Source organism: Lathamus discolor, chromosome 12 (genome assembly GCF_037157495.1).
Source record: "Lathamus discolor isolate bLatDis1 chromosome 12, bLatDis1.hap1, whole genome shotgun sequence".
NCBI lineage: Eukaryota > Metazoa > Chordata > Aves > Psittaciformes > Psittacidae > Lathamus > Lathamus discolor.
The window spans coordinates 7172705-7197941 of NC_088895.1; the positions used below are offsets into that span (position 1 = coordinate 7172705).

Genomic DNA, 25237 nt, shown 5'->3' on the forward strand with positions numbered 1-25237 from the left:
TGAGTTTTCCATTTGCCATTCAAATCAAGAATAAAGTACGCATGAATGTGCATGAACAAATGAATTTGAAGCTTTGTACACTAAGATTATTTGTGATACACTGTTCATGTTTTCTTACCATGCTTAAAGCCCACCAAGAGATTTTATTCTGTTCAGTATAAATACATAGTAATTTTCCATTGGACTCATGGCTAGTCATCTGATCAACAACACATATGCAGAGTTAGCAAGTAAGGGAATAAACACACATCTCTGGGAAGCTAGGTATTACTTTCAAGCAACACTGCTATTCCCAAATTCTTGGTCATAATCTGTACCTTCTCCTCAATTTCACTGACTTCAGGCTTGGAAAAGAAAATCACAGGATATGTGTTCTTCTGCTAGAGACAGGCACAGAAATATTATAGATACACAGAATATCTGAAGCTGGAAGGTACTCATAAGGAGATGTATCCATATGAAGAGAAAGTTACATTTGAGTTTAAGGACCAAACTGGAATAAGCGTGATTGTTACAGACGAAGTCTATCAAGGTTTCAAACTTACAGATTATACCATTCAATCACATCACATTAAAAACAACATCTTACCCTTCACCTCTAAAATACTGCCTGAGGAGAGGGAACATGGCTTTTTACTTCTATTATCTCTCAGCCTGCAGTAAGGAAGTGCCTTAGTCCTGAATCAGAACTCACAGGAATTTAGCAAGTGCTATTTCTGCTTGTAGTAAAATCTTCAATATGCAATTTACATCTTGATATGTCATCATTTCTTGGTATTTAACTTAGTAACAGCTTCTCTAAAGTAGAAATTTTATTACATAAATTATGGAAGTAGCAGACTGGGTGTAGTAGAGACAGCATAAATTTCTGAATCAATACAAAATATGTGCCTGGTAGTAGTTGTTATTCTCTGCAGGTGTGTTATTGATTACAGTCATAATGGTTTCACTTTAGCTGCTGTCAATAACTCACTACTTGTATTGTCACACTGAATTAAAGAAGAACCAGTCTAAAAATACATGGAGGAGTTATATCAGAATGGCATGACCCAGCCGATGGTGCAAAGCAGCAGAACACTGCCAGTTTAAGTTAGGATTCATGTTTGAGACTTCACTTGACATTACATTAATAAAATAGAGTCAAATGTGATTATTTATTCAGGCAGAATAATATATGTCTTATACTGGAAAACTCTTAAATTTATAGCTACTGCATACAATAAAACTAAGCTTTCAATACCTTGAGACCATTATTAGGATACTACTATGCAGAACTGAATCAAAGTTTTATGGACAGTTATTGTCATTTTACTGATCAACATGACTGAAGTTTCCTTGCATCAGATTAAGATTTGTAGAAGAAATGTGAAATTATTTCACTTTTTTAAATAGAGTTCATTTCTAAATCACAACTTGCCAGCAATGTACAACAGCAGAATACTAACCATAAGCCAAAGGTTTATGAAGTATTGAAAAGTATAATGTTATTAGCACAGTTGTATGAAGCAATCCTAATGTTAGCATATCCAAGCATTTTTCTTTTACATACTTCAGAGTAGATGCATAGCAGAACACTCACTGTCACCGGCCTATCAAAATAGAGAAACAGATCCAGACACAAGAGACAAAAGACTTTCTAATTCCAGCAATCTGAGCTTTTGCCATTTTAACCCACTGTAAAGATTAACAAAATATGAGCATTATATATCAAAGAGCAGAATATTGTTTACAGTGTCTACACCAATAATTAGTGTTCTATACAGATTCTAGAGAAGCTGCTTAAAAAAACAGAAAAAAAAACCCCACACCTCCCCCTCCCCCCAAAAAAACACACCACCACCAAAACCCACCCCACAACATACACACCAAAAAAACCCCACACCATTTTAATTTTGTGAGACGCGTGTATTTCCTGTGATTCTCCTGTTGTTACCCAGGGTAACACCATTAAGTCATGCTCATGCCCACCTTTCTCTCCATATGCAGTCTCATTTAAGGCTTCCCTCTCTTTCTCAGGAACAGCAAAACAGAAACTCCTGCAGTAGCAAGCTTGTGGATTCTACCAGACTGCTATGAGTAATGATTGTGATGCTACGTCACAAGAAACTCAACCAGCTGTCAAGAGAACGCTTTCAAAGTTCAGACAACTGCACAAAAATGACCAGAATACTTTTCTTCCCTGTCAACCTTTTACAATTAACCTCATACGTGAGGGGCATGAACAGCTGTCTACAAAAAAATTCAACTCAGCAATGAGCAGCTACAACACCCACCAGGTAAAAGTTCTCCCGTTTTCATGTATACATAGCAAGAATAATACTCATGCTGTCTCACTCTCCACACCTGACATACATGCTTAATTTCAGAAGCTAGTCTCCATATACTATATGTATTTGCTACTCAGCAAAGAGAGAAGAAAGGCTCCTTCAAAGTGCCAGTTAAACCACTTGATTCAAACTCATAGATTGAATCAACCTCCAGGGAAGTCAGTCCATCTCTATCCATTGCTTTTACTTGCAGCCAGAAGTGGTTGACCTTTCTAACTAAGCCATCTAACTGAAATACCTGAAATTACTGTAGCTATCCCAACTTAAGTATCATCACAGGTTCTACTTCCCCAAGATAGCCCGCACTTTATGAACTACATTTGAAGCCACTCCACAATTCACTTTTCTTTGGGGAATCTCTGCAACCTTTCCTACTCTGCATACTGCCAAAAAGATAATTACTTTTTCATTTAAAACCTACAAAAAACAGTCTACCCAGTATCACTATATACATTCAGCTCTCATCAAGCTGTGAATCCAGTAGATGCAGATACTGTTGATTAATTAAACATTGCAATACAGTTTCTTAGCCATAGGAATAAGCCAGTAAAAGTCTGTGTGATTGCATCTGTCACTGTTCTGAATAGCAGTTACTTAAACTTTTATCACTACATAATGTGAATTAAATAGAGAATGTTTACTGTAATGAGAAGGTCCCATGGAGGAATTGAGCTGATATGCTTCCAACTTATGGGCAGAAATTACACTGCCAGAGCAGATGAACAGGCAATTAAATTACTGGAAACAGTAGCTCTAGTTTCACTAACTTCACATTGCAACAAATGTCGATCAATCAAGAAAAGCTTTTCTTACAGCAAGAAGTTAGCATTTTTCAGCACAAAACTCCCATGACCTTTGATTTTATGATAGCGGAAATAAAGCCCAGATCCTGTAAGATCCTGTAAAGGTATCTTTTCCTGGCCAGTACCCCAAATGAAGCTATTGCTCAGCACCTCAGTCAATACCACTGCAGTGGTAAAAATTCAAGATATATCCAACTGAGAATGCAGGTCTTGATATCAGTCCCCTGGAAAGTCCATTCTCATGGATGACTGTGCAAGGAAGCACTGATGCCTAATTCTATATTCACAAATTATTAAATTTTGAAAGAAATAAGTAAAAGAAGAAATACTTTTAGTTTACCATAACAACACAATGCTGGGACTGGCCCCAAACTGATTTACTCACTTCTTCCCTCTCGCTTGCAATGTTTAAGCTGTAACTCTTCAGTAATGTATTTCAGGAGACAGTAAATGCTTCAAAACTCTTAAATAAACCATAAGCAGCTAAACACTAACTGTTCTGGAGGACAAAGGCCTGTTGGCAAGGCACTAGACTTCAAGCTTCCAATGGCTTTTGACAGCAATAACAAAGCAAACAAAATAAATAATAAAAATGAAACTGAAAGATACCTTGACAGCATCCTTTTAATCTTCAACCAACTTGAGATGTCATGTAAGCACTGAAGCAGCAAAGAGATGATATTACTTAGACAGCAAAATCTCAATTTCTCCCTGACCTGCAAACCATGAGCTAATAGATCAGTGGTGCACTGGCATGTATCTGCACAGTAGCTCATAGAAACGCTTTTGCAGCTTCCAAAACAAAATGATGCAGGAAAAGCATAATTATAAATAACATCAGCTGAAGTATGCACAGAAAATTTCAACACTGCAGTCAAGGACCTTATGGAGCAATGATCTTGAATTGTCTATCAGATCTGTAGAGATAAAGCATACTGCACATAGTTCAGAAACAGAAAGGTCTTCCCAGGGCAATATAAACTGGAGAGTGAAGCAAAGAAGCACAATTCTACCCATGTGTTCTTAAGGGATCTTAGTACCCTGTAATACTGCCATCAGCAGTTATCACCATTAGGCAAGTGTTGGATGAAAATTACTTTCTTGGGACTACTCAGTCTCAAATCTGTCAACTAAATATTACAATTCTCCTCTTTCTAAATATGTTCTATATTCAAAAATCACTCAACTTCTCTCATGGTAATTAATATCAGCTGATGACAGAGGATTAAGACTTGCAGAATCAGATCAAGAGTCTTCACGAAGAAGTATTTGGAGAGATGCAGAACTGCACATACACAAGCTCACAGGTTCTTTCCTCAGTGTACTACTGCTAATAAACATTTCCTGTCTTGTACAAAAAAAGTCCACTCCCAAGAAAACGCAGTTTTAGATACATACAGAAGTACCCACTTTGTTTTTCTAGGTTAATTCCTCTGAAGGCCTGATTTTGAAAGATATGATTAAGCTGATCCCTTGGTTCATTGCAGCCAACCTCTCTGAATCAACTTTAGATGGCTCTTATTTGAACCAGTGATATTTCCATTGATTTTATCTAGATTAGACAACAAAAATGTAATTGCATAGGAAAATATGAGGGTATAAACACTTTCACAGAATTTGATACAGTAATCAGTTAAAGATAAATATCAGTAAAGCCAGTCATTTCCAGGCGTATAATGGTGCCTTGCTTAGTTAACATTCATTATTTTCAGAGAGAGGCCATTTGTTTCAGTAGTGGTATGCTCCCAGTAATGACAGCTATGAATTTATTCAGTCATGTTCTTTGTAGTGACTAGAGATGAGCTTCATTAACTAAATTGAAGTATTCTCTAAAAGAGATTAAAATATTTCAGAATGCCACCCATTCTCCAGGGTCTCTTGTACATTTTTTATCTCCAAGATGTGCCAAGAAAGATACGTACTTTGGTAGAACAAAATGTCAAACTATCCTGCAACACAGTGGTAATCAATGAGCCTCATCAGGATTCTAAAATGATATTGTTTGATGTACTGTGTACAAACTAATCATGAATAATAGATGCTGTCCACTTACTACTAAATGATTAGCCATTTACACACCAAAAATGCTACTACTTGAAAATGTGACTGCCAGAGGATTGACTGCCAGCCTTTCAAATGACTGGACACTACCAAATTAAGCTGCCTTTCCTTAAAAGGCTGCAGAAAAGCAGCCACAGAAAAAGAATCAGATTCACCAGAGTTGGTTATTTGTCTTACATGCCATTTAAAATGAATGCAACCTAAGATAATGCAGAAAATCTAGACCTCCAGAACCTCAGCATATAGAGCCAGAAGCAGCTTTACAGCTTGTTCTGGACTGTGAAATGCAAGGGTAAGAGCAAAAAGGACAAGCAAAAGCCTTGCACCACAGTTTTTCAGGTTTGGCTTTGCTCACACAGGCTAACTGAGGGAAATAAAAACCATTTCACTACGTAAGACAGTTGCTACTTTTTCAGCTGTTGAGGTGTCTATCCTTGCTTCAGCACACATATATACCACATCCTACCTGGAATTTAAGATAATGCTTCACAGTCTCCTTGTTCTTGTTTTAATGCTTAAACCCATGATATTGCTAATGGTCTTTTCTGAAGAAAATATGTTTGCCAAGTTATATGCATACTCTAAATGTTTTGCATTATGGAAAGAGCACTTTCCAAAGATGTGTGATTTTAATGTTAACAGAAACCTCAGTGATAATTCCCAGGTGACTCACATGAAGTCTGAACAAGGCACTGCATGCAACACATCCGATACATGCTTTACCCACCCATATTGGTATAATCCTAGAGTTGGCCTTTTTTCCCTCCCCCTTCTTCTGTAGGGATAGGCAATAAAGAAAAAAAAAAACCAACAAACAAATGTGACCTAACCTTTCTGCTTTGAAGATTGCCATGATGGCTATTAGGAATACTATGCACCCACACTACACAAGATACTGTCATACCCTGGTTGAACTGTAAAGACATAAGCTAAATGTAATCTCACACTTAGCTGCTACAGCATTTGTTTACAGTGTTTGTGTCAATGATTTATACTCACACAATAAAATATTAAGGGCAACAAATTATAAACCTGGTAGCACAAGATTTCTCACAGGTTTTCCTCACAGCCTATCAATTCTGACACTAAGCAAGATCCACCAAAAGCACTGCAGAAATAATGCATTGCATTACATAAAAATCAAACACAGAAGCTTAGTTTTATATAACTGTAATATGCATGCAGATGGTCTTCAGGATATCTTCTCTAAACTGCAGTCTGTATCAAATTTAAAGTATAAGCAAAATTTTGCCATGTCTAGTACATTGCCTTAATATAATGGGAATCTCTCTCTATTTGTAACTCTTACCAGTTCTTCCAGTATTAAGGAACTGCTGAGACTGAAATCTAATGCAAAGATTCTGGATGAACAGATGAAAAAATCAAAGGGAACTATTTTTCATCTATTCTAGCTAAAAAGTAGGTTACATTTATTGTTACATTACTTGGAATTCAGTTGTTTATGTTGACAGTAACTATGACATAAAAATAAAATCCAGCCAAGTCAACTCCACAAAGATCACTAATGTCAAATAAAATACATTCCATGCATCTCTGAACAATGCATGAGGATAAACTATGCAGTCAAACTGTACTGTTCTTCTAAACCTTGCCCTCCTGATAGATTCCTTTAGCCAAGCATGGGATGATAAACCCATTTGCCTAATGGGGCATATAATTCAAATATTTCAGACAAGCATTTACAGAGATGCTGCTTAAAATAAATTCAACAGCCATCCATCCAAATATCTTGCATGATGAGGATCATACTTCAAAACTTACATTTTTCTGTACAAACTCCAAACTATCTAGCCCTTTCAGTTACTTTATTCCCCATCTATATCCTGTGTTACTTTATTATAATCAATCTTTTTCCACAGCAGAGTTAAGATGAAGCTGCAATTTTTCTTTTGCAGTGCATTAACAACATTCCTAAAGCCACTAAAATTCCAGTTTTTACTACTGCACCATGCAGTCCTGCACAAATTTGTAAACAAAATACGTTTAAATTCATGGAACCTTAAAGGGTTAATGCACTTAATACAGACTGCAGCACTTCATCCTCAAGAAGATACAATTAGCTAATGTCAATATTATGTCATTTAGAAAAATGATTTTTACGATAAAGCTTTCCCATTAATACAAAACAGCAGTTTTTCCCTCCCAAACTTGTATCTAGAGTTTAAGATATTATTAGTATAAAAACAGGTTTTCGCTCGATATAAAAAAAATGGTGGTTTTTTTTTCATGTTAACGATCACATTTTGTATTGTGACCTACCTAAGGCACCACAGTAAACTGTGGAAAGCAAAGTGCATGTTGAAAGAATCCCCCCTTCTACATATACAAACAAGTCTACATGAAAAAACGAGAAAGGACAGTCTTTACTATTTGCATGCTAGAAGTCAACATTTGCAAGAGTTGATCAAGTTTTGCAAACATGAGACTTGAATCATACCAGCGATACTGCAGGGAAAATTAAAACAATAATGAAAAATAAAACCGAACTTCTGCTTTTCAGTCTGTAATGGATTTCACGTTTGTGAAGAAAACTGGTTAGTTTTCCTTAGTCTTTGCTACTAAGAAACTCATCTCCTATGCATGCCACAAATAACCTGAGCAAAGACTCCCCTCCATGACAAGAGCTGCCCATCATATTGCAGGATTAACACAATGCTGGTTTGTTTAGGGGTTACTTGTATGTGGCTTCGGCACGCAGTTTCAGCCATTCGTATACATCAACTCGTGTATCTCACAATAAACTGATGAACGCTGTTAAACCTTAACCAGCAGTCTTTAGCAGACAAAGAAGGCTAGCCTGCAATCGTGATGCAAAATCATCCCGAACGTACTACACCCTGCAGGAATCTCTCACAGAAAATAGCCCAGCAACCTCATTCATTCCTCCCAGCCCAATGACTGCTCACCATCTCCTCCGTCTTCTCTTATTTCCCTGTCCTTAGCTTGTTTTCCTTGCTTCTGCCGGCTTCAAGGAGGTGGGTGCTCCAGAAAAAAGACGAGGGGACCTTCCACACCAACTCTTCAGTAAAACACCCAGCAGCCGCTGGGCAGCACATCAGCTGCAGCTCCTTGTCCTCCTCGCTCGCCTTCAGTTGTCGGCAGCAAGAACCCCACCGCGGAGCTCCCAGCCCGCCACTCACCCCCCCCCCCCACTCCGACGCAGCCCGGCGAGTGCCCAGCTCCCGCGGAGGCGCGTCCGTCCCTCCGCGCCTCCTCCCGGGAGAGCGCCCAGGCGGTATCAGCCTCTCGCCACCGCCTCCCTACCCACCGAAGCAACGTAGTAGACTGAGTCGGACTGATTTCCCCCTCCCACCTCTACATTCCTATTTACAAAGGGTATCCAAGACCATTTTTATCCAGCCGGGAGGGGAGGAGGGAAGCAATCATTAACCCTTTTCTCGTATTTACCCTCTCTACTGTGATCTCCGGCTGCGCTAACGCGCGCAGGGGAATCTCTCCTCTCTCCAAAATACGCGGACCCGCTGCTACCAGATCCCGCCCCGCACCCAGCCTGGCCGCTCGCCGCCCCCGCGGGAGCGCAGTCCTCCCGGCGGCCCTCAAGGCCGCTCTAAATAAAGGTCCAAGCGCAACGCGGAACCACGCGTGCCCTCCCGTAATTACTGCTCGGTGAAGTGTCCCTCAGGCGCGGCCCGCCGAGAGAGGGGAACGCGTTTCCCGGTCGGACCATGTCGGTACCGTCTTTCCAACTGTTTTTTTTACGCGGGGGGTTCTCATTCCTCAACACTCACACCTGGGGGCAAGGCCCAGCGGCAGGCGTGCGCACCATGGCGCGCCCCGAGCCGCCACCACAGCCCAGGCGACCGCGGGCGCAGCGAGCCACCCCCCCCGCGCAGCGCCGCCGCCGACCCCTGCCTCGCGCGGCCCGTCTGCGGCCAGCACGCAGCCAGGCGCGCTGCTCGCACGCCACGGATTTTCCTATTGGGCAGTCCCTCTGCGAGCGCGCCCAGCAACCCAACCCTCATTGGTGCATTACAGGCTCGCTCCGCGCCGCATTGGCCGGCCGGACTGCCCGTCCGCGCGGGGCGGCGGGCAGCGAAGGGCGGGAGCGGGCGAAGGACCCTCCGCAGCACGGCGAGAAGCGCTCCCCGAGCGAGAGCGTCCGGACAGGCGGTGCCGCCCGCCGGAGCCGCGCAGAGCCGCTGTGCTATCGGCAGGAGAAGGGGCTGTGCACTGACCGGCCTGCCGCACTGAGCCGCGCAGAACAGCCAAAGGTCTGTTCTTGCAAAGATAAATGGTACTTTTCACTGGGGACCGGGAGATTCCAGGCCCAGCTGATGTCTGAACCGAGTGCTGAGACAGGTGCAGTGCAGCCATGCAACGCTGCCACCTGAACCCTACGAACTTGTCTAACTTGACCTTTTCACCATTTGCGGTGGTCTGTGCGCTGTGATAGTCACCGCTCAGCCTCCCGAGCTACCTGCACCCCTATTTTGTATCTTGTTATTTATCCCCTTCATTATTTTTACATTCCTCCTTGAAAATATTTCTAGTGTTTTTCCACTCATCCCTAACCGTGCGTGCCAGAAGTGGTGCAGTATCACCAGTGCTGTGGACAAAGGCAGCACCAATCCCCTGTCTCCCCCATCTATTCTGCATTTTATACGTTACAGGATTACATTAGTCACGTTTAGCACGGTATTGCCCTGAGAGGTCATGCTGAAGCATTTATATATAGTAACAGCTAAATCATTTTCAGAAGTACTGTTGGCCAAGCTAGCCCTATCTGCAGTCTTTATTTCCAGATGTGTTTGCTCACATTTTCTGACGTTAAAAATGCCTTTTTTTTTTTTTGACCAGAGCAACTTAATTGGGCACATCAAATGCTGCTGTAACTAACTAATCAGTCATGTGAACTGTCCACTAAGCTGCAGATTTTACCAGTAAATATCTTACATCATCTAGACAACTGACAGAGACAGGATCAGAACAAGAACTGATCTCTAGTACCCAGGTCACTGGTGTCTCTCCCCTCTTCAGCAGCCACTTTTTGAGAGCTCTCGGGAAAAAGATAATTAATCCAGTTAAGGTGTGGTTTATGCATTACAAACAATATGCATTCCAGCACTTAAAACATAGAACAAAGGTTTTAAACAAATAACAGGACTATTTTTGGTTTTGAGACTAACTCAGGACAATTCTACTAGCTTTTCACTAAACTTCTGCTTGTTATCTCCAACAGATGTTTTGCACTGGCAGCCAGTACCACTCTCTTCATTAAGCGCACTAGAAGTGGGTACAGAATCACTGCCTACAGTGATCAGCCTGTTAGTTTGACAAACAAAGGGAGCTATACACAGATCTCCTAGGACAGAGTCTGAAAGGACAACACTAAGCTGTTTTAGGCAGAACAAAAGTAGACACAAGAAATAGAAGAGAGTCTGAATGGTTACCAAATCCAGTATTCACAAATACTTGCAATGGGCTGAGTTTTGTGAAGCTTCCTAAAAAAAAGTTTAAATTATTCTGAAATTATTGTAACTTCCCAGATGTATTAAAAAAAAAAAAAAAAGACAAAACCACCAAACACCAACTCAAACGAATAAACAAATAAAACCTAACACCGTTAAGTTTTAAGCCTATGGACAGTTTCCTTTTCTTCTCCCCATGAATGTAACTCCTACTAAAGGTATGCAGTCCTATCATCTGAAGATTTTTAATGAGTATCAAGCATAGAAGCTAAGTAATTTTTGGTCACAGTGACGAGTCTATACTTCGAGAAACAGAGTGACACCAAAGAACAATAAATTACATTTAATGTGCATGCATTTTACCAATTTTAATGTAATGGGGGTTTAAAAATTTGTATAATTATATATACATATATATATACTTATAGGTTCATAGAATTGCTTAGGTTGTAAAAGACTTCATTGAGTCCATCTGTTAACCCAGCACTGCCAAGTCCATCACTAAACCATGTCCCTAAGTGCCACATGTCCACGTCTTTTAAATACCTCCAGGGATGGCTATCTACCACTTCCCCAGGCAGTCCGTTCTAATATTTGACAATCCTTTTAATGAATAAATTTTTTGTTATATCCAATATAAACTTCTCCTGGAACAACATAGTGCTATTTGCTCTCATCCAATTGCTTGTTACTGTTTTAAATAACTCCATACCTGAAAACTTAAACATATTTTAGGTTTATTTGTATAAAGGTTGATATATGTATGTAATAACAACAATCTATTATTGTGTTTCAAAAGCAATAGTACAAAGAATTATGATAATACACTCACCTAGCAATTTTCATCAGTAGATCTCAGAAGACCTTGCGAAGGTCAATGCTGTAATCCCAGTGCTGATGTTGGAGAAAGAAAGTATTGAGATGAACTTGCTCAATGTCAGATGCCAGGCCACTTATAAAGCTAACAACTGATACCAGGTTTTCTACATGCAGGATGAAAGGTTTAGCCTCCCATGCCACATTACATGCTCATATATGTCTAGGAGTTCTTTTCTTTAGTGTTCCGTATCTTGTGTGTATTGAGTATTAGAATTTAGAAGAGCAATCAAAGATTTTCTGGTCTTCCCTTATAGGCTTCACCATTAAACACTGTTAATTCACAGGCTCCACTGAAGTCCTCTATTGGCACCTGTAAAAAAAGTCAGAAATAAAGTTTGAAATCTTGTTTTAAATACCCACAGGTAAATTCGTATTTCACCATGAAAGGACATAAAAGTGGCACAGATCCAATCCCAGCCTACATCTGCTGATGTAAGTACAATTACTAAATATTTAATTCTGATCATGCAGCGCTTAATAACTGAGAGCAAATTTGACTTGGTCAACTTGTGTTTTCCTCAGTGCTCAGGAAAGCTGTCCTGGCCTGAATTCATGCCATTGCAAGCTCAGGGCTCAGTGACTTTGGCCTTTCTGGAAGTGGAGCCTCTCCTGAAGGTAACACACATCCCACACAGTGACCTGATTCTAGAAGTACGTAGCTACACCCGAACTCACTGTCAACAACCCAGTCCCAGCTGTATTAGCCCTCAGAGGTATGAGTCTTCTGAAGCTCAGACCAGGCCTTTGATGTTATTATTTCATACCTTGAAACAAAATACACTGGAAACAGGGTGAGGCAGCCGAGATGCAGCTCATGTACTATCCAGTATCAGGGTCTTATCCAATCCACTGTCACGGACATGGATGAACTGACATGTAACGGCTGTGTCGAAGGTGACGTGCCTCCAGCGCCCGGTACCGCCTCTGGTAACACCGCGGGGTCAGGTCTCCTCACGCCGCGCCGGCAGTGCCCCAGGTCCAGGCGCGGAGCGGGAAGCCTCAGCTCCTCACGGTGCCCCGCCTGGCCCGGCCCAGTGAGGGGAACGGAGAGGGCGGCGCTCACCGGGCACCTGTGTGAAGACAGCCAATAGCAGCTTTGGGAGGAGAGGCGGGAGATCCGCCCCCCAATAGAGCGCTAAAGGAGGGGCGGGGCGGGGCGCCCGAAGCCAATAGGGGCGGGCGTTGTTTTGAACCCCTCCCGGAAGCGGTGGGGGTGTGCTCGTGCCGAGGTGTGCGCTAGGTGAGTGTGGCTGCTCCCTCTGAGGGGGTGCGGGGCCCGCCGGCCATGGCGGGGACTCCTCGGGTGCGGGCTCCGGAGCACCCTAGGGTCGCTTCATGAGAGGGGAGAGCCAGAGCTCGCGGCGCGGCCTGGCGGGGAGCGAACGGGCTCATGAGGGGTTGTGTGTGCTGCCTGCCTGCCCCGCGCCACTGCCCCCTCACAGCCCGTGGCGCGAAGGAGGGCTCTGCACCGAGCACCTTTATCTCCGGGAACTTTTGTCCTAAATTCATCCAATAACAGCTATTGGAGCACGTTAAAGTGCCGCGCAACGCTTGTTTCCTTATGGTTATGTGATAGCGTTTTGGTTTTGTGCTGGTGGTGGGTAGTTGGAACTTGCCATATAAAAGAATCCGGTGAAGTAGTCATTTTAACATACGGTGACCCTTTGATGCCAGTTTGGCAAGAAAAAGTCACAGGTACTGAAAACTACTGATGTTTCAGTTTGTAGGTATTGAAAACACTGGTGGGGGCGGGGGGAGAGACCCATTTTGTGATTGTATGAGGCAAACAGGGCACAGACTGCTCTGAGGTACTTGATTATGAGCTCACTCTCCACTGTGTGTCTTGCCGGTTTTAAAAGTTAAAATATTACATATACTCGACTTTTTTTTTTTTTTCAGTTAAATTCAGTAACTTCTTGAGGGGGGTTGAGTTGTTTTCAGACTTTCTACAGTTCTTACCAATGTGCTGCAGTCTTAACTGCATTTATCCTGGCTGTGGTAGTGGTTCAAGTATCTCGTCTCTAGCTGAAGCCAACTTACTATTGATTTTAGTTATAAATATTCAGTTAATATTGTAAATTAAGTGGCTAAAGAGCGAGCTAGTATTTGTCTCTGTAATAGTTTTGGTGTGCTTGGCAATGCTTCAGTTATGTGCTTCTCTTTGTTAACTGCTTACTCTTGTTCCAGATTCAGTAATAGGATATCTGCGATCATAGCAGCTATATACTTGAAAATGGAAACAAGCAGAGATAAACCACTCCTGCAGTAAGGTTGGTAGGCTGATAGCAAGCAGCTAAATTACTGTTATCATAGAATCTTCAGGGTTGGAAGGGACCTCTGGAGATCATCCAGTCCAACCCTCTACTAAGGCAGGGCTAGCTAGAGCAGGTTACACAGGAATGTGTCCAGGTGGGTTCTGAACACCTCCAGAGAGGGAGACTCCACAACCTCCTTGGGCAGCCTGTTCCAGTGCTCTCCCACCCTCAAATTATAGAAGTTTTTTCTCACATTGAGGTAAAACTTGTGTTTTAGTTTATGGCCATTGGCCCTTGTCCTGTTCCTGTGCACCACTGAAGAGTCTGGCCCCATCATCTTGGCACCTGCCTTTGAGATATTTTATGTGCGTTATTGAGACACTCTCTCAATCTTCTCTTTTCTAGACTAAACAGGCCCAATTCCTGTTATCTTTCATCATAAAAGAGATGTTCTAAAACCCTTATCATCTTTGTGGTCCTAAACATGCATTATGGGCATTCTTATTTTTAAAGAGTACATAAAAATTACAATTAAATAAATAACTAACAGCAGAACTAACAAAACTCTTGTTGTCCTTGTCCTGTGTCTCCCAGAAGGGTTCTTTGAACTCAAAGCAGTAAGTTTTGAAGCTTTTCTTGTGTTGCGGTGTTCATTTTGTATCCTCTAATTTTAAAGAAATGAATGTGTGTTTTCTTAAATGAAGGTACTTGCAGGACTTCCTTCATCTACTTAACTGCTGTGTATTTTTGTTTGTGTATTTTTTCTTCTTGGTCCCTTCCTTCCACCAGGTTTGTAGGGTGTCTGTCACCCTATGGCTCCTCTAAGTTTTATTCAGAGTAAGGTGTAAGCTCAGAGTTACTGTTGATAGAAAAGAGTAAGAAGAAAGAGTGGGACTAAAATCTGGTTTACAAAAGTGATGATTGCAGCTGTCATGTCACAGGAAGTTAAGCTTAAGAATACAAGACCAGCTGTACCAGGTCAGGTCAAAGGTTTATATAGACTGGTATTTTTTCTCTGTGAGAGTATAGAAGAGTATCTCTAGGGAAGAGCATAAGAAGAGAGCAAGTATAAATGATTCTTTCATTAGTATTTCCTCCAACTACTTGTAACATAGACTTTCTATGAAAAAGAAGTGGAAAATGGAGTTTCTTGCACCAGAAAAGGATCCTATCTGATTTCTCACTGAAGAAAATATAAAAAATTGTGAATGCTGAAAATAACAGGCTTTGCCTGAAAGGAGGAAGAAGTCTAGCAAAAGGCTTGGGGTCTGTGAATCTGTGACAGAGGAGAAGCTAGAGCTCTTGAGAAACTGGAGGAAAGGCTGTTCTGCTCATCCTTTGCAAATGTTTTTGAAGTATAGTGTTGTGAAAGTTGATGTTTACCAGCCTTTATTTCTCCTGGGAGCTGTACAGCGGACATAATCTTGTAAGAAGCCAGAGACAGAAATTAAGGAGCTGAAAACAAAATTAGTTCATTGTATTTGGGAATGGCATGAGCCTTGCGTTTTATTTTTTTGTGCTTTCATAAGTTCTCTAATCTGTCTCTTGTGATGAAGAAGGAGTCTTCTCTTTGGCAGGGTTGCAAACTGTAGGTTAGTTATAAATTTTCTTTATATGGAGCAGCCTGAAAGGCATTAGATTATAGATCCATCTATTGCATCTCATCTTTATCTGTAATGATGAGTAACACTACACAGGAGCATATGCTACCCAAGGAAGTGCAAAAACAGATCGGTAAAATGTTTTGAAAATGCACCTGTGAAGCATTTTTCTGTGTGTGGGGAGAAAGTAGTTTACTTCTAAACGCTAATCAAGCGTCTCTTATTTTCCATTATTTTAAGGTTCAGCACAAAAAATCCCTCATTCCACTGCTGAAAGAAAATGCATCCAATTTCATTCTTTTATGGGCATTTGGGGAGTCTAATGCTCAATTTCCTTTGGACAAATTCAAAAGAAGCATTAAAATAGTTTTAGACTCTGGTGGTCACAGGTTATTGTTGTGGTACATAAACCTATCAGAATTCAGTGACTAATGATCTTTAGCTGTCTCTTAGACTGCACGTAAACAACAGTTTTGGATCAGTTGAGAAGCAATTGAGATCACTGTGGTAACTGACAGATGTTATTTATGATGCCTCATTTGTGAAAACAAAATACATAACAAATGGCTTCATTTTTCAAAGGCTGCTACTGAGAGTTCTTAAGGGTAAAATGGTTTTATGCCAAATTGTGAACTGATTGCTTCTAATCAACCAAATGATGGTAGAACCCTATGAAAAGAACATACACAATCTATCATGTTTTTGTCTCTTGATAGGCCTTCTAAACGCTACCTTATGCTGGCATGTATCCACACAGGCTTTTAACAGATACTTAAAACAAGTGAAACAACACACTGTACAGTCTAACAGAGCACAGTAGCATGGAATAAGAGTGTTAGTTACTTTAATGTCACTTAAAAATCAGCAATGCCATTTGGAGCAGAACACTTAATTACAAGATGTTTGTAATTCTTGTCAAGCTGGTTTGTGTATCAGATGTAAGTTAGACAGCAAGCTAGAAACATATTACAGAAATAGGAAATTGTTGCTATCATGTCATCCTTGATAAGTGTTGTCTTATTGACTAGGAATAATAAAACTAGATTTCATGAAAACTCACTATCCAGAGACCAGTAGGTCTTCAATGTCTACACCTTAGAGGGGATTCCCCCCATGCACACACTGCAGATTTTGTCATGTTGCAGTGTGCATATTCTGGCTTGTATTGGCTTCAGAAAAGAAAACCAGGAGGCATGCGTTGTGCCACAACTTCGCCTTTTTTTATTTTATTTTTTTTATGCTAAGCTGCCTCCTCTGTCTCTTGGGATGCTTCTGAAGATGTATTTTCTGCTGAACTGGAGCTAGAAAGTCAGCTTTTGATCAAGCTTTTGATCAAGCTTTAGACTTGTAGGATTGAATTGCAAGTGTGGAAGCCAGTGCTGACCTAATCTGTTTCACCTTGTCTTCCTGATCTGCAGAGACTCCAGCTGAATGATGAGAGAGCTGAGTTGAGCACATCTGCTTTGCGCAGTGTGCTTGTCTCATACCCTAGTTGCAGCACCCTCTTTTATGTGAATATGAGCTTGAAAGAATTACACCTGTATAAAGACTTTTTAATTAAATGTTTATTTACTTATCATGTCTAAAGACATTTTAATTAAATGTTTATTTACTTATCATGTCTATGACAGCCTCTTTTCATTTGTTTCCCTTTTAATGTTTGTTGATTGTCTTAAGTTTCAGAATATCTAAATTTGAGTGTGACTTCCGATATGTTTTTTTTATTTAAAAACTTCAAGGCTAACATCCAGCCCTGGGTATAAAAGCACAACATGTCTAGCAAATGTAATGTCAGCTTTGATTGAAGAAGGTACCAAAATACATAGGGTGTCTCCTTTGCCAATGAAGTATTGCTGCTATTTTAAGGAGTAGCTCTGGTTTAGGTTGCTTAAACACTTCTGTCTTGAATGAGAAAAAACCCAATATTGGACTGTTCATATAGGATCTATAAACACGATTGTTTTGAGGCCAGTAGGTAAAGCCCAAGATTAATAGTACTGTTTTGATATTTGTAGTTCCTAAGAGAACAACTTCACTGTAATGACATCAAGCAGGGTTGTTGGGGTGACAAAAATATACTTTTGTCAAAGCAGTGTAACTTAACAATGCATATGGATTCTAGAAAGGCATCTAAGTATTGAAAATATATATATGTCTTAATAATTGTGGCAAGTGTTGCCAGCTTATTGTGCTGCCGGAAGATTTTTTTCCAGGCTGCTGTTTAATGACTGTCAGTTTTTATGTGAGCTTTATGCTGACCAGTAACTTTGCACAAACAGCAGGACTGAACTTATTATTTGAAGGGAACTTGATGAATGAGCTAATGGAGCCTGAAATCCATTCGTTAAAGTAGTAGTCTTATGAGTGATTAATTGGCAACAGTATTTTTTACTGAGTAATCAATTTAATTATCTGCCAGGACACCTAATGAATACTGGGAGTCCTGTCTCCTCAGTCAGCTAGAGTAGTCAGTGATGGTTGCCCATTGAAATGTTGTTTTATATCTCTGCTTTCACTACGTGTGCTTCTTTGCACTTTGTCAAACAAACCCCAAAATTTTAAGGATTACCCACCATATTCATGCTGATGCTGCAAGCTGATACCTCTCAACTGTAGATTTGAAGGGGGGTCTTTCCTGAGCTGAGAGTGTTTCTTCTGAAATAGTCTGACACGGCTCACAGTGAGGAAAAGGTAAAAAGAATGAAGTTATATTTACGTCTTTGTGAAAGAAGGACCAGTGAACAACAGTGTATGGTATTCTTGTGGTGTATTTCTTGCTCCATGAACAGCTCTGTTAATGCGTTTTATTTATAGATTCATAGATTCATAGAATAGTTAGGGTTGGAAAGGACCTCAAGATCATCTAGTTCCAGCCCCCCTGCCATAGGCAGGGACACCTCACACTAAACCATCCCACCCAAGGCTTCATCCAACTTGGCCTTGAACACTGCCAGGGATGGCGCACTCACAACCTCCCTGGGCAACCGATTCCAGTGCCTCACCATCCTACCAGGAAAGAATTTCCTCCTTATATCCAATCTAAACTTCCCCTGTTTAAGCTTTAACCCGTTACCCCTTGTTTAATGTGTTTTATGGACATAAGGTAATTTCTGAAGGACAGATGGTAACGTATCCTTGATAGTAGAAGTTGTAGCCCTTTACCTTCTAAAGGACATGCAAAGTTGTAATTATAATGGAACTACTTATTAACCCAAATTGTAAGTCACTGTCTTATTTTCACGAGTTCCTCAACAAGTAGGCAAGAACTCATTCAATCTAAATTTATTTTTTTATATGGCATTTTGGTGCATGTATTAAAGAAGAATAAAAATACTTTTGAGATCACCCACCTTTTATTTTAGCAAACAATCTCTCCATTTTTTTGCTGGCTTCCAAGGAAGATTTTGCAGCTCGGATAGGATCAATTTTGTCCTTCTGCTTCTTTTGTAAAGACTTTCCCAGTGCTAATTCAGATCCTTTTGGCATTGTCAATGTGCCTGTCATCAGTTAATTAAAAAAAAAAAAAAATGATCTGCATAAATGCTGCACTGGAACTTTGGGTTTGTTAACAGGATCTGTAGTGTAGATCATCCATTTCCTGATATCCCTTAAGGTAAATTATGTGGAAATTAAGGAGCAGGAGGGACACTTTTTACATATGTGTAAGTACAGTTAAAAATTTTACTTTTGTGCAGAAGTTTCTTCAGCTACTGGCATGCTCAGATGGCCTTAGAGTTGTGTCGAGTTCTGCCTGTCCTCCCCTCTTTGCGTACCTTGAAAGCTCTTGCATGGAAAAAGCTCTTAGTAACAGTAAAACAATTATGTGTGGTTTGTTGGTAGCGTTCTGATGATTGTTTTAGCAGCCACAAGAAGTAAAGATCAGGCTGCATTTATATTACCAGAAAAAAATTCATTTGGGCAACACAAAATACTTGAAAGCTGGTCTGTGGTTTTGAAACAGAAAGAACATTTGTCATGCCATCTGAGCATGGCCAGAATTTTAAACGTACCACAAGTGCTGGAAACTATTCATCAGATGTATACTCTCCTCCAGTATATTTTTGTTTATACCTGATGGTAAACAATAATGCTTTCTTCTCCTAGACTTTAGTAATAGCTTGGCCTGAAGTATACTTTATTTATAGGTTTGAGAGTGTCTTTGATCAGGCTTTTTCCAGCTTCTGCAACAGTTTAGGTCTTATTTTCTCCTTTATTCTAAAAGAAGCGTTTAGTCTTACTGAAGACAGGGGAAAAAGGTAGTGGTACTTTCCTGATAATGAGCAGAAAATTATGTAATAGTCCTTTTTTCATGTATTGGTAGCACTCTAGACTGAGTATTTTCCCCGATGCTTGTTTCTTTCCTAAGAATCTGAATTAGCCAAGCATAACTTTGAGACAACTACCATAAGAATTTTGGTAGTAAAGCATTCATTGAAATAAATCTATTTTGGAAGTCCTGCTGTATGTATTTATTTTTATTGCTGGCTATTAGTGAGCACATAGCAATCTTTAAGCTTCAGCCTACATGCAAGGTTTTATTTTTTGATGTGTAGTGTAATAGATAATCTTTACTTTCTTTGTAGGCTATTGCAGAATGACCCTGCATTAAGCATTTGTGGAAGAAGCAAGATTTAAACATCAGTTTTTCAATGTGCATCCTTCTATTCAAATTTGACCCCCGGCCAGTTTCAAAAAATGCATACAGGTAACAATGGTTATAGTTAAAACAGACTTGTTTCTATAATTTCTTTGCAATTTCTTTTTGTAGCCTAAGTTTGAATTACAAACTCAAGTCAGTATATGTGTTCAATTATGCTTTTGTAATGTTTAACTTCATGACTTTGTCCATTGGAGGACTTGCTATAACCTTTTGAGAACCCTTTGTTTTTACACTGTGTCAGAAGACTTGGGCTTTGCGCTCATGGACTTGTCAGACATGATGGTGATCTATAATGTCATGTAGGATAGACCACTTAAGTATTGTTATCCAGAGTCTGAAAGTCTGGCTTTTTACTTTTATCATTTAAACCAAGGGGAACCGTGTGTGTTTGGGGCATCACAGCTGCACCTGTACCCTTCTCTGTAGTAGGGTAGATATGTTTAGGGCTTTCAGTTTGAGACCAATAATTTGAATTTATCCAGTTTGGATTTGGAAGTAATGGTCAGGCAGTAGAGCAGAAGTACTGCATTTATTAACCACTTTGTATTATTTTATCCTCTCTTAATTTGTGCTGTTCAGTCGTGTGAGCCAAGAGACAGTACACTATGACACATATGGTCTGGTGTGATGTGTCCCTGCCCATGGTAGAGAGGTTGAAACTAGGTGATCTTAAGGTCCTTTCCAACCCAAACCATGCTATGATTCCCCCTCCTCCAAATCTGCTTGCAACTAAAATTTTATGTTGAAATTTTATTTCAGTAAAATTAGTTAAAATTTTAGGTGATTACCTAATAGTCATGTGTATGAAACATTTAGCCAGAAGCTTAAAACAAAAATAAGCATCCATGCTTCCAGATGAGTTTTACTGGATGTGTTCATATAATACAGTGAGTTTCCTAAACTAACTAAAGTTCCTGTAATAATTGTTTCTCATTACAGTCCTCAATTTTGAAAGTTCATACCCAACATTGAATACATGTAATGTCACTTAAGGCCAGTAAGAAGACTGTAGAGTTCTACTGCTTTCTGTATTTATACATACTGTATAGGTTCCATGTTGCTTTGTGGGAAATAAGTATTGGTATTCATCCAGAAACTGTCAGAGTCAGTATGTGCAGCAAATCATTGTGCTTTTCATTGACTTGTTTTTCTACCCTTTTGTGTTGAAAAGCAGATGCCATTCTATAGAAAGAAAGGAAATGAGAACCAAAACTTCAATTGTCCATGGAGCACATTCCTTACTGTATCTGGAATCTCATTTAAAAAGGTTTTTATTTATGATGTGACTGGTGCTGAATTAATATATCCATTTATTTGGTCTGACTTACTTTCTGTTGTTAGTTAGCAAAAGACAGATTCATCAATTTGATGCCTCTTGGGAGGATTCTTTGGATGTAAACTGTAGTTGTTTGTCAAGTGAACTTTCTGCCATGATCAATATTCAGAAGTAAAACTTACACTAGTTTGCTTGCTATAAAAAATTGCATAAAGATTGAAATTATTGATTTATAGGAGAAAAGAACCTGTTATCAGTGTCAAAGCAGGAGAATACTTTTGACATGTTTTGGCTCAAATTTGGGAATATTTAACTATATTTAACATTCTCAGTATCCTTTAAGTTATGTCTTGTTCTATACCTCAGAGGCAAATTGCTCTGAGCCATCTGTTTTGGTGGTAAGGGCCAGGCCATAATGTTCTTGGTGTCCGATTTTAACATCAGATGCATAACTTTATTTTGCTTTTTTTCATTATCACACCATAACTAAATCTTTCTGCTTTTCTTTATTCAGAAGTTCTTTCTTAAATTGTTCCTAAGGTTTTTTTCACCCCTGCCTCTGCTTTCTGAAGGACAATGGTTTGAATATCAGTTTGGAATAGCACCCAGCTTTCCTAATTCTGTGAACAATATTACAGCCATTAGACCAATTTAGACCTGTTTATAATAGTCTCTTGCTAAGTATAGTTTTTCCTGACAGCTCGTGTGTGTTGCATTGTGCTATAGCTCTGCTTACTTCACTGTGAGGTCCTGGAACAGTTTTCCCAAACAAAAGGGTATTCCTATACCTGCAGGCGTACCAATTTGTCTGTTCACATTAAAACAGGCATCTACAACTACTTTTCTTGCTTTCTTCTACATTGCATCTCTAACTAAAACAAAGTGTCTAAAATAGACATTAAAAGTTTAAAAGACAAACTGCTTATCAGTTGTCATTTTCTTGTAGCCCACTGTCCTGGGTTGAGCAGCAGCAGCCATTTTTCTCCTTCTTAGGAGCTAGTACAGTGCTGTGTTTTGATCTTTTGGCCTGGGAACAGTGCTGATAACGCCGATGTTTTCAGTTGCTGCTCGAATGTTTGGTCTGGCCAAGGACTTTCTGAGCCTCATGCTCTGCCAGGGAGGAGGGGAGGCCGGGAGGAAGCGGAGACAGGACACCTGACCCAAACTGACCAAAGAGGTATTCCATACCACAGCACGTCATGCCCAGGATGTAACTTAGAGTGACCCGGAAGGGGTAGAGGGACTGCAGGGTTGGAGGAGGTATCGGTCGGTGCTTGGCTGGGGGGAGTGGGGTGAGTTATTGGTCGGCTGGTGTTGAGGTGTTGTATTCTTTCCTCTTGTTATTTCCTTTAGCACTATTATCATTGGTGGTAGCAGTAGTGATGTGTGTTATACCTTAGTTACTAAACTGTTCTTATCTCAACCCGTGGGAGTTGCATTCTTTTCGATTCTCCTCTCCGTCCCTCCAGTAGCAGGGGGAGGGAAAGAAAGGGGGGGAGTGAGTGGACGAGGTTTGTGGTTGGGTTTAAACCACGACAGTTCTTTTTGGCGCCAAACTTTCTCAAGCTAAGACATGATCTCCATAGCACTTAAGAGAATTTTCCATCCAGGTAGACTTTGAGTTCTAGAACACTACATTGGCCAATTTCCATGAGCACCTAATTAAGCAAAAGTTTACCTTTGTGATATGCTAATGAATCTGTTTTCCTGTACCCTTGCAACTTGCTCCTTTTTCCTCTGTCTTCTCTCTACAGGCCTATTTGTAGTAAAGTTTAGTGCGGTGTAACAGGCACTTTATTGTAGTCTTATTATTGTCAAAGGTAACAAGCTGCCTTTACATATTTGTGAACTATGCCGTGTGCGCCTTACAAATAAATACATATTTCAAGCTTCAAAGCTATAATCAGAGTCTCTTTTATGGAACTGAATTACATTGTAGGAAATTGCTTTAATGGAATGATTTTTTATGTTTTCATCTCTGCCTCAACATTAAAATAAATCTTAATACGTAAATCCTAATACAGTTGAATTATTTTAATTATAAAAATAGCTCAATAGGCTTTTTGCAATTTGTTAAAGATGAGGGTCACTTAATATTGCTCTCTTACAGCGTGATTATGCTTCATAAAAGACAAAATGAAGCTATTTTGATTATAGCTGTCCTGTATATGAGCTTTGTGCTAAACTTAGGAGTCTGTGTATTAAACTTGAGATGCAGAATATTCAGTCACATCAGAAAAACTTTGCTTATTTTTGGTATTTAGATAGTATAAACAGACTGGTTTCCTGTTGAGAATTATTGAAGGCAAAATGTAATTGGAGCCTCAGGAAATGAGAAATGTACTTCAGCCAAACTAATTTTTAACAGTAGAGGTGCTAATTTAAAAAAAAAAAATCTGTAAAATGAAGATGCCTGCTGTAAATGGAGGAAATTCAAGCAAGATGACAGAGATTTGGTAAACCAGCTGAAAGCCTATAGAATGAAGACTAGAATCAGCTAGAAGGAGAAAAATAATGCAAGTCTGAAAGGAACAATGTTATGAGTATTTGGCATTGAAAAGATGAAAATGTACATATGCTGTGCTTTCCAACAGATGCTATCTTTGTTGGGCAAAATACTAAACCTCTTTCTTACAGAAGGAATGCCATTGAAGTATTAGCCTAATTATAATTCTCCATCTGTGTTTCTAATGTGCAACTGGCACCTCATGATTGTGTTTTAAAACATTGTATTAATGAAGAGATGAGTTTTCAGGAAAGTCCAGAAACCTGCAGAAAATGTCAGTACATTTGAATGCTGAGTGAAGTAATGAGACTTCATGAAAATTGATTCTGGTGTTGTGGCTTAAAAATTAGAATGCAAATTGTATGGTCTAGCTTCACTTTACAGTAGCAAACTTGGCTTCTGCTGTGTGAATGTAATTGACATACAGCTGGTAGGAGGAACTGACAGTGAAGAAGATACTGAGGTTATTATAGGAACTGGTTAAGAAAATCTGCAGGTTTCTGAAAGGTGGTATTTCATTAAAATTAAATATTAAGCAACACAGCTGGAGAGAATGAGGAGAGCTCACAGTCTTGCAATTGATATAAAGGTGAGTCATGTTATGGGTAATAATGAGCAGGACTTTGGAAGCACTGGCTGTTGGATCACGGCATGGTGTGGTGGAGTTGTCCACAAGCATGTCTGCAGTCACCTGTTGCCCTGAGTCTCCAGCATATGGCTTGCCTTAGGTTAGTTGTCTTCTGCCCTTTACTTGGATCAGCCAAAGCCATTACCTTTCACTTTTTTCCTTTTTTTTTTTATTTTTTAATTTTAATAAAAAAAATACCGAAGTAAGACTGATAGAAGAGCAACATCAAATAAAAGCTCATCTGCAGGCTTGCAAATGGCAGTCTGAAGGCTGATTCTCAGCATAGAAACCCAGTAACCCATGTAACTCAAGCTTTTATTTGGATACCCTATATCTATTTGATGTTGCAGTAAGTCATTAAGTTTAGTTTCTGACTGTCTTCCATTGCTTTTGAATAACAGAAAATGCAAACTTTCAAAAGATGGATGAGCACAGTCAGAATAGCCTACATTTTATTTCTAGTCTTCAGTACTAACACTGCTAATGAATTTCAATAGGGCTGCACCTCTGAAACTATCACAAATGTAATGGGTCCTTCCAGACAAAAACATCTGACTTGTATTTTTGAATCCTATAAATAGAACTTTAGGTGTAAAAGGTTAAAAAGTACTGTGACTACATGATTCTAAGTAATGATCCAGTAAAAAGATACACTCGGATTATTTTTTAATACAAATTACCTATAAATCTGTGGGTTACCTTTTAAGTTTTCTTAAGCTGTAACTTCACATGCTGAGGAATTGCTTAAGCAATCTTTATTCAGTCTCTTGTGTTGTATGTATTCTTTGAAA

At 39.8% G+C, this 25237-nt stretch overlaps 2 protein-coding genes across 12 annotated transcripts in view; one reads left to right on the forward strand and one right to left on the reverse strand.

The window, feature by feature from the left end:
* The window catches only part of ARVCF (ARVCF delta catenin family member), a 283342-nt gene extending 270739 nt beyond the window's left edge, over positions 1–12603 (reverse strand). For 4 of the 8 annotated variants that reach the window (XM_065692211.1, XM_065692206.1, XM_065692212.1 and 1 more), the window contains exon 1: positions 8119–8319. The gene's annotated coding sequence lies outside the window, so the exon portion shown is untranslated. Of the gene's footprint in view, positions 1–8118; positions 8320–8620; positions 9001–11473; positions 11831–12284 lie in introns of those variants that run through there. The other 4 variants (XM_065692205.1, XM_065692208.1, XM_065692213.1 and 1 more) reach the window with 3 other exon arrangements.
* The window catches only part of TANGO2 (transport and golgi organization 2 homolog), a 35943-nt gene continuing 22820 nt past the window's right edge, over positions 12115–25237 (forward strand). Inside the window, exons 1-3 of one of the 4 annotated variants that reach the window (XM_065692232.1) lie at positions 12686–12760; positions 13708–13790; positions 19960–20081. In XM_065692232.1, coding sequence (XP_065548304.1) covers positions 20026–20081 — 56 coding nt within the window. In that variant the 5' untranslated portion in view covers positions 12686–12760; positions 13708–13790; positions 19960–20025. Of the gene's footprint in view, positions 12136–12680; positions 12761–13196; positions 13216–13707; positions 13791–19959; positions 20082–25237 lie in introns of those variants that run through there. The other 3 variants (XM_065692233.1, XM_065692234.1, XM_065692231.1) reach the window with 3 other exon arrangements.